This window comes from Triticum aestivum, chromosome 2B (assembly GCF_018294505.1).
Source record: "Triticum aestivum cultivar Chinese Spring chromosome 2B, IWGSC CS RefSeq v2.1, whole genome shotgun sequence".
Taxonomy (NCBI): domain Eukaryota; kingdom Viridiplantae; phylum Streptophyta; class Magnoliopsida; order Poales; family Poaceae; genus Triticum; species Triticum aestivum.
In genome coordinates, this window is record NC_057798.1 from 764,079,899 (window position 1) to 764,089,136 (window position 9,238).

General features: G+C 43.1%; 1 protein-coding gene across 1 annotated transcript; it reads right to left on the minus strand.

The window, feature by feature from the left end:
- Positions 1 to 7,208: 7,208 nt before the first annotated feature.
- LOC123039574 (mitochondrial metalloendopeptidase OMA1) lies at positions 7,209 to 8,697 on the minus strand. Its single transcript, XM_044462684.1, has 4 exons — positions 8,149 to 8,697; positions 7,978 to 8,057; positions 7,565 to 7,782; positions 7,209 to 7,222 (listed from the first exon to the last, which is right to left on the minus strand). Exons 1-4 carry the CDS (start codon positions 8,695 to 8,697, stop codon positions 7,209 to 7,211), a joined length of 861 nt encoding a protein of 286 aa, XP_044318619.1.
- Between the last annotated feature and the right edge of the window lie 541 nt (positions 8,698 to 9,238).

Sequence of the window (9,238 nt, forward strand, 5' to 3'; positions counted from 1 at the left end):
GAAGGTGTTTCCGGACATGACAGGGCTCGTGGACGACATGCTTGGCGACAATCACAACGCAATGGAGGCGGGCGACATCAAGTGGATCGCTGTCGATAGCGTCACAATGTAGCCGGGGCTCAAACCGACAGTTGTGCAGGTGCAGGCGGCCTATTGGAAATGTGAGCAATTTACCAAATAATTTTGCTAACGGAAATACTAGATAAAGCATGACTAAAATAGAAAATATAAAGCAAGTCATGCAATCTGACAGAGAGAAGGTAAACATCGTCTGCATATATGAACTTGAGCTAAACACATCTAGAACAGACACTAGATGAAGTTGCTTATATGACATAGAAAGGGCTGCACCGTTCGCATTCAAACTTGCGGTGGAGGAGGAGCGCGCGTGGATGCCCCTCTTGTTCTCATGCTCATACAAGTGGGGAAGGAGCCTCCCTTATAAAGAGGTCCAACTCCCTCTAAACTAGAAATGTGGGACTAAACTTTAGTTCCAGCTCTAGCCTTGCACTAATGGGCTGCGTGGGCCTCTAGGATTTATTAGGAATTTTTGAAACTGCTATTGGGCTAGGCCCAAATAGATAAAAATTCCAGCAATCCCCCACCAGATCCCAGAGGCACACAAAATTTGCCTTTGGTTCCAAAACACTGTTTTATATACCGGTACTGCAGTGGAGACTGTTAAGTTGAACTTCCACCTAGAACTCTATGCTACACTAGTAAGCAACTTGAACAGTGGACTGGGCCTTGAACTGCAAGTTTTCTGTGAATCTATCTTCACATAAAGCCTTGACCGATACGTGGCTACTGTGGGTCTTCCCCGCGGGTGAAGCTTATGCGTCATACTCCGTGAACTTTCATGAGTTTACTAGAGAGAACCCTACTCTCATAGATTGCAACGTTTAACAATCAGGCTCATATAGGCGCGTTCTTCAAAAGATGTTCTGTAGGACAACATCTCTGCTTCAAAAATCCACTTAGAACACATTAAGATATACATCAACCTGCCATGCAGATTAGGAGAGTATTGCATCTTCATGGAGTGGTATTTTTAACAGTAAGGATACTCTCCTCTCAGTTGACCAACAGCTTGTCTTCCACATATAATTCATGGGATCTCCGATCACAAAGAATAGGTTACCACTGTGAACAACTCATATTGTGGGTCTCATTCCCATCACCCTCGATGCATTAGCTATCACATAACGTGATAGACCCTTAGTAAAAGGATCTGCCAGATTTTTAGACATTTGGATATAATCCAATGCAATAACTCCGGAGTTTTTCATTTTTCTGACAGACTTTAACCTTCTCTGAACGTGTCTTGATGACTTCATGTTATCCTTTGAGCTGCTCACTTTAGTGATCACAGTTTGATTGTCGCGGTTCATAAGGATACCTGGTACAGGTTTGTCAACTACCGGCAAGTCATTCAAGAGTCGACGAAGCCAATCTGCTTCGACCGTAGCTGTATCTAGTGCTGTGAGTTCTGCTTCCATTGTTGACCTTGTTAAGATGGTCTGCTTGCAAGACTTCCAAGAAACAGCGCCACCTCCATGAGTGAATACATAACCGCTCATGGCCTTTATCTCATCAGCATCTAAGATCCAGTTTGAGTCACTATACCCTTCAAGCACCTTTGGGTGCCCAGTGTAGTGAATTCCATAATTCGCAGTGCCTTTCAAATAACGTAAAACTCTCTCTAGAGCTTTCCAATGCACATCTCCTGGTTTTGAGACAAACCGGCTCAGCTTGCTAACAGCAAAAGAGATGTCAGGTCTTGTAGCACTGGCTAAGTACATAAGCGCGCCAATGATCTAAGAATACTTCAATTGATCTCTAGCAATTCTTCGATTCTTTCGAAGCAACACACTAGCATCATATGGTATTGGAGAGGGCTTGCAGTCACTGTAGCCAAAGCGACTCAAGATCTTTTCCACATAGTGAGATTGAAGCAATGTAATCCGACCATCATCGTCTCTCAACAACTTGATGTTCAGAATGACATCAGCCACTCCTAAATCCTTCATCTCAAAACAGCGAGATAGGAAATCCTTGACCTCCTTAATAACATTCAGATTTGTTCCAAAAATCAGTATGTCATAAACATACAAGCAAAGCATAACTCCCTCGCCCCCACCATGGCGATAGTACACACATTTGTCAGCTTCATTCACAACAAAGCCTGCAGCTGTTAAGTTCTTTCGAACTTCTCATGCCACTGTTTGGGTGCTTGCTTGAGTCCATACAAAGACTTCAGCAACTTGCACACTTTCCCTTCCTGACCATCTATTACAAACCCATCTGGTTGTTCCATATAAATTTCCTCATCCAACTCTTCATTTAGGACAACAGTCTTAACATCCATTTGATGAACGAGAAGACCATGTGAGGCAGCTAGTGAAAGTAGAACTCGAATAGTGGTTAGTCGAGCCACAGGTGAGTAAGTATCAAAGAAGTCTTCACCTTCCTTTTGGGTATAACCCTTAGCCACGAGCCGAGCCTTGTACTTTGCAATAGTCCCATCAGGCCTAAGCTTCTTCTTGAATACCCATTTGCATCCTATAGGTTTGCACCCATAAGGACGATCAGTTATCTCCCACGTTTCATTCGCCAAGATGGAATCCATCTCGCTACGAACTGCTTCCTTCCAGTAGTCAGCATCTTCAGATGCATAGGCCTCTGAAATAGAACTGGGAGTGTAATCTATGAGATAGACAAGAAAATCATCACCAAAGGACTTTGCAGTCCTCTGTCTCTTGCTCCTAGTAGGAGCTTCATTGTTTTCCTCCACAAGACTTTCAAAGTGTTCCATCGAAATGACAGGTTCAATAATTGTAACTGGTTCCTGATTCGATGAACTAGGCATCTCCTGATTAGACGAGGTAGCCATATCCTTCATGGGAAAGATATCTTCAAAGAAAGTCGCATCATTCGACTCCATGATTGTACCAACATGCATGTCAGGTACCTCAGATTTTACAACCAAGAATCTATAACCAATGCTATGAAAAGCATATCCCAGGAAAACACAATCCACAGTCTTTGGTCCAAGCTTCTGCTTCTTTGGAATTGGAACATTGACTTTCGCCAAACAACCCCATGTTCGCAGATAAGAGAGTTTTAACCTTTTCTTCTCCCATTCCTCGAATGGAGTTATCTCTTTGTTCTTTGTGGGGACTCGATTTAGGACATGACATGCTTTCAATATGGCCTCCCCCCACCATGCCTTGGAGAGACCCGATGTGTCTAACATGGCGTTAACCAAATCAGTTAGAGTACGATTCTTTCTTTCGGCCACCCCATTTGACTGAGTGAGTAGGGAGGCGTCCTCTGATGGATTATACCATGTTCCGCACAAAAAGCATCAAATTCATTGGAAAAATACACTCCACCACGGTCGGACCTAAGCTTCTTGATTTTCCGATCAAGTTGGTTTTCCACTTCAGCTTTATAGATCTTGAAAAAGTTTAAAGCCTCATCCTTAGATTTGAGAAGATACACACGACAGTATCTAGTGGATTCGTCAATTAACGTCATGAAATATTTCTTTCCACTTTTTTTCAAAACACCATTCATTTCACATAGATCTGAATGTATAAGTTCCAGTGGTGCAAGATTTCTCTTCTCCGCAGTCACGTGAGACTTACGAGGTTGCTTAGCTTGCACACACACTTGACACTTAGATCCCTTGACAGTGGTGAAACTAGGGATTAAGTTTAACTTTGCTAGTCGCGACATGCAACCAAAGTTAACATGACAGAGACGTGAATGCCACACATTTGATTCACTATTGTTGCAAATATGATTAACAACTTTATTGCAAATGTCTGATAAAGATAAACGAAACAGGCCTCCTGACTCATAGCCTTTACCAACAAAGGTTCCATACTTGGATATTACAAATTTATTAGACTCAAAGACAAGCTTGTAGCCATCTCTACACAGAAGAGATCCGCTAACAAGATTTTTATTGACGGAGGGGACATAATGCACGTTCTTCAGCCGCACGATCTTCCCCGAAGTAAACTTCAGATCGACCGTGCCAACACCACGAACAGAAGCACTTGAACCGTTGCCCATCAGCACGGTTGAAGTCCCTTCGGTCTGATAAGATGAAAACATGGAAATATCACCGCATACATGCACATTAGCACCCATGTCAATCAACCAATCAGGAGAATGACATACTGAAAGAATAGTGGGAAATATACCATACCCAACATCCTTCATGTCAGTGTTTTCAATGACAACATTAGCAGTCTTGCCGCCTTTCCCAGGATGACGCTTGTCATAGCGATTAGGACAACTAGGAGCCCAATGATCAGGATCTCCACACACATGACAAGCACATTTCTTCTTGTCACTCTTCTTCTTGAAGTTCGTGTTTTGTACAACATTGTTCTTCCCATCAAACTTTGCTTTACCATCAAGCTTGCCCTTGTTCTTGAACTTGTGAGACTGGAAGTTTTTCTTCTGTACCAGATTGGCACTAGATCCTCCCTCAATACCTCAAGCACGTGTGTCCTTTGCTCTTGCCTTTTCTTCCACATCAAGAGTACCAATGAGATCTGGAACGGAAAACTCCTGTCTCGTATGCTTCAGTAAGGTAGTAAAGTTCCTCCATGAAGGAGGAAGCTTAGTGATGATACCCCCGGCAACAAACTTGTCCGGTAGCATGCAATTGAAGTGCTCAAGTTCTCTAGCAAATGAATGTATCTCATGAGCCTACTCAACCACGGAGCGCTCTCCAGTCATCCTGTAATCATAGAATTGCTCCATGATGTACAACTCAGTGCCGGCATCCGAGACCCCAAACTTGGCCTCGAGTGCGTCCCACATATCTTTTCCATTGTCAATTGACGCATAAGCATCAACTATGTTCTCACCAAGAACACTCAAGAGAGCTTCCTTAAACAAGGTATCCATTTTCTGAAAAGCTTGTGCCTGTTGGGCATCTTGCTCTCCTTCAGGTTTGCCAAGAGTGGCGCCATAGCAGCTCATGGTCTAAAACCATAAGACTGCTCTCGCGTGCCACCTCTTATAGTGGATACCCGCAAACATAGGAGGTCTCATGGAAGCAGCAAAACCACTCGGAGTAAATTGCCTATAATAAGGTTTTTGGATTGTTGAAAATGTGAGCAATTTACCAAATAATTTTGCTAACGGAAATACTAGACAAAGCATGACTAAAATAGCAAATATAAAGCAAGTCATGCAATCTGACAGAGAGAAGGTAAACATCGTCTGCGTATATGAACTTGAGCTAAACACATCTAGAGCAGACACTAGATGAAGTTGCTTATACGACATAGAAAGGGCTGCACCTTTCGCATTCAAACTTGCGGTGGAGGAGGAGCGCGCGTGGATGCCCCTCTTGTTCTCATGCTCATACAAGTGGGGAAGGAGCCTCCCTTATAAAGAGGTCCAACTCCCTCTAAACTAGCAATGTGGGACTAAACTTTAGTTCCACCTCTTGTCTTGCACGAATGGGCTGCGTGGGTCTCTAGGATTTATTAGGAAGTTCTGAAATTGTTATTGGGCTAGGCCCAAATAGACAAAAATTCAAGCGCGGCCCTCACGGATAAGATGGCGAGGTCCATCGCGGTAACAGACAAGGGCGATACGATGGCGTCGATGCCTTCCACGTACCAGACAACCCACTTTAGCGCCATTGCTTCCAAAACTCCGGATCTCGTTCTGCTCGGGACCGATTACCACGATATTGTATTGACCTGGCAGAGGTATTTAAGAGACGGGAAAGAACTCGGGCGTGCGATTTTGCATACCAACTCGGACGGACGGACGTGTTGGGGATCTGCTTCTCTCAAACCAAACGACGAACAAAAGAAACGATAGACGAAAATGAATGCATAGGTTTTTGTTGTTGTTTAGAAGAATGAATGCGTAGATTAAAGCTCATGCAATACTGGTGTCCCATAGGGGCACATCAACGCACAAACTACATGTCGCAGGCCGGCTTAGCGTGCGGGCGATCGATCCCATCGTGTAGGATACTTTAGCATCACAATAAAAGAAACTTCATCAAAGCCGGACGAAATCAAGAATATCGCCTTGCTTTATTACTATTAGCAAATATATGCCCGTGCTTACAATGGGAGAGATAATTTGAAACCGAAACATTTCATGGAATTTACTAACATTTTTCGAAAATATTAACCTTTAATGAAATCATGAATATTTTTTCAATCTGTGTTTTTCGTTGAAAGAAGAACGTGTTTCAACATTCAGAAGAATTTTAGAAAATGTGTTTTTGAAACACAAACATTATGTCAATATGTGTACATTTCAGTAAAACAAGAATATTTTGTTGAATCTTGAACTTTTTTAACATGTAACTTTTAAAAGAATTATCAAACAAATTTGGAAAACAATATAATTTTTTGAATTTTGCACAACTTTTGGAACGAGAAAAATATAATATAATTCCAAAAATAACATTTTAAAACAGTATTTGTTTGAAAATTGTGAAAGTTTTGGAAAAATTGACCAATATTGAAATTCTGTAAATTTTGAATGTAAGAAAAAGTGAAAAACAAAAAAAAGGTGTAAAAGGAAAAAGTAAAAATTAAACAGGAAAGAAAAAAGAAAATAAAAATTACAGAGATAATACCAAAATGGGCCGGGCCAGTCTTGGGTGCCATGTGCGAGGCCCTGACTAATATGCCGCACCGAGCGACAAATAGAGTTTTCCCGAATACCTTGGCAGTAAATTAAGTTGGTTGGCTTCGCTCGGCCAGGAGCACGCGTGGCCCATATGCGAAATTCTGGTCAAACCATTATTCTTTTCTAACAGATGGACGCACAAATATTTAGTACCACTTTGAATAAAAATATAACTTTTCAAATAAAATTTCATATATAACATGTTAAAATTACGGTTATGGTTTAAAAGATATGGATATTTCCAATAAAATATTTGTTGTACGTAGACTACAAGTTTAAAAGTGAACTGTGGGTTGATTACCTGAAAGTTTAGGGGGGTTTATGTAAAAACACAAAAAAGTTTAGGACGTAGCATCGATCACACAATTTGTTCTTGTCTGCAATATATATGTATGTAATACTTTGTTGAGCTCCTTTCGAAGCCACAACTCATAGGGGTAAGGTGTGCATGCGTGTATTCATAGAGGTGAGTGTACATGCATATGTATGAGCATCTACGTCTGTACCGTGTTAATAAAATCTCAGACATCAATATCTAAAATTTACAGCCAATATAATTTAATCTATGAATGTAATGCCTTGTTTGCCTCTTGTTTTAAATATATACTGATAGATAGATAGAGTAACATCACAATAAAGATGGTTGTGTGCATCGCTTGGTATTGAGGCCGGACGTTATCCTACTTTTCGTGAAAGAAAAAGAGATTAACATCATAATTTCCAACGATTCATTAAAAACATTTTATAGTAGTCTGGCTAACTTTTCTGTTGTAGTTGGTCATTGCGCCATTGACGCAATGGATCATCTAGCATGACGGGTATCCAAGGACGTTCCACCATAGGGAAGATAGAGATTGGCACTTCTCCATGCGCATACGTTCTTGTTTGTACAGCTCAAACGCCTCCTCCATGACCTCCTTTCGCGATAACAACCGTGACCTTGTCTGAAACGAAGGATGAGTACCGATGTAGTCCATTAATTTCGTGTCTCCAATGATCTCTCCAATCTTCTTGCGGAACTCAGGGGCTACGCGTGGATTGAGACCAGCAGCGGCCATTATCATTAATCCGATGTGATCCGCCTCCAATTCGGCCCTACAATGTATATACAGGTAAAACACACAAGAGATAAGATATGCAGCCTCAACAATAAAATATCCTTGCATACATAGAGAACCTGGTATTTGGCAAACCAACATGTTCCAATTCCCATACAAAATGCTATTTTTTTAAAACAGAATGCAATTACTAATTTCAAGAACAATGCTATTAATTATTAAATCAATGTACCTTCGTGAGAAGGGCATTAGTTTGTAGAACGGAATTGACCTCAACAACTCCATGCTATGCCTTGCAACAACATGTGCGGCCTGCAAAAAAATTGCGTCAATGACTGTCCCACTTGAAAACAACCAAACTTCCGTCTGCAAATGCACCGATACTGCAATAAGGGAGACCTACCTCATGGCCAATAACGGTGGCAATCTCGGCATCGGTCTTCAAATGCTTGAGGTATCCAGTGTGGATTACAATCTTCCCGCCCTTCAAGCTGAAAGCCCTTACTTTGTTATTTTCGACAACCATCACCTCCCAGTTAAGGTCAGTGAGATGCCCCGTCTGTGGCCGCACGACCACCTTCCCCTGCTTAACATCATCGTCATGGATGCCGTTGTTGGGGAAGAGGCGGCGGACTCCGTGGATGATGTCTGAGGCGATGCGGCGGACGAGAACAGTCCTCGGGTCAGACGGGCTAAGGATGTATTTGTCGCGCTTCTCCTTCCAATCGTTGAAGTCTTCATCGCCAAACTCGCGCTGCTCCGACGAGGTCAGGAGGACACGATGGGCCTGGTTGGTGTAGGGCACAGTCTCTTTTTGGCTTATCGCGGCAAAAATACTGAACTTGGCAGCGTAGGGCAGGACAACCACCGCGGCGGCCACCTTCCACAGGTTCGTGTACCACCGCGGTCGGCTCCGTGAGACGACTGCCGGCAGTGACCACGCGTGGGCCATATGGGAGGTGGCAGGCTTGGCGGGGCAGGAAAAGAGCCGTCGGATTGAGCCCATCACATTGGAATGCGATCGAGGAACTCGTAGTGTCTGGGCAGGGATGCAGTAGCGTCGGACGATCTGGAGCCTGGAGAAAAATTAAGCGCGAGTTCCTGAGCCAGTTCATGCTGGCGGCGACAGGCGGGGGCGTTTGATTGTTGGAGGGACACGCCCAGGGCTTAACTTTATGGGCACAACGCTTTATAAGAGTAGTACGAAGTGGACTCGGGTTCAATATTCTAAGACGGTGTGCGTGTGTCCGAGACGGCCTGCTTCGTCCACGTCCCGGTTAGCTTAGGATTATCCATCGGGTGCTCCTTTTAAAGCCAGGAGACTATGTGGCTTACGGTCAACCGACTGATCCGTTGGCCGCGTGAACGCATGTCGTTAAGCAAGGAGACCATGGGGTGTTCGTTCGATCACGAGCTCACATGCAGACTTAGGTGGACTGCATGGCGCCGGGCAAATTCTATTGTAATAAACAGTCGGAAAATCGACATCCTCA

Excerpts from the sequence above, each read along its gene's own strand:
- LOC123039574 (XM_044462684.1), bottom strand. The coding sequence starts at position 8,697 with ATGGCCCACGCGTGGTCACTGCCGGCAGTCGTCTCACGGAGCCGACCG. Across the intron at positions 8,058-8,148 it reads CCACCGTTATTGGCCATGAG|GCCGCACATGTTGTTGCAAG; the intron begins GTAGGTCTCCCT and ends ATTTTTTTGCAG. Across the intron at positions 7,783-7,977 it reads CTAATGCCCTTCTCACGAAG|GGCCGAATTGGAGGCGGATC; the intron begins GTACATTGATTT and ends TATACATTGTAG.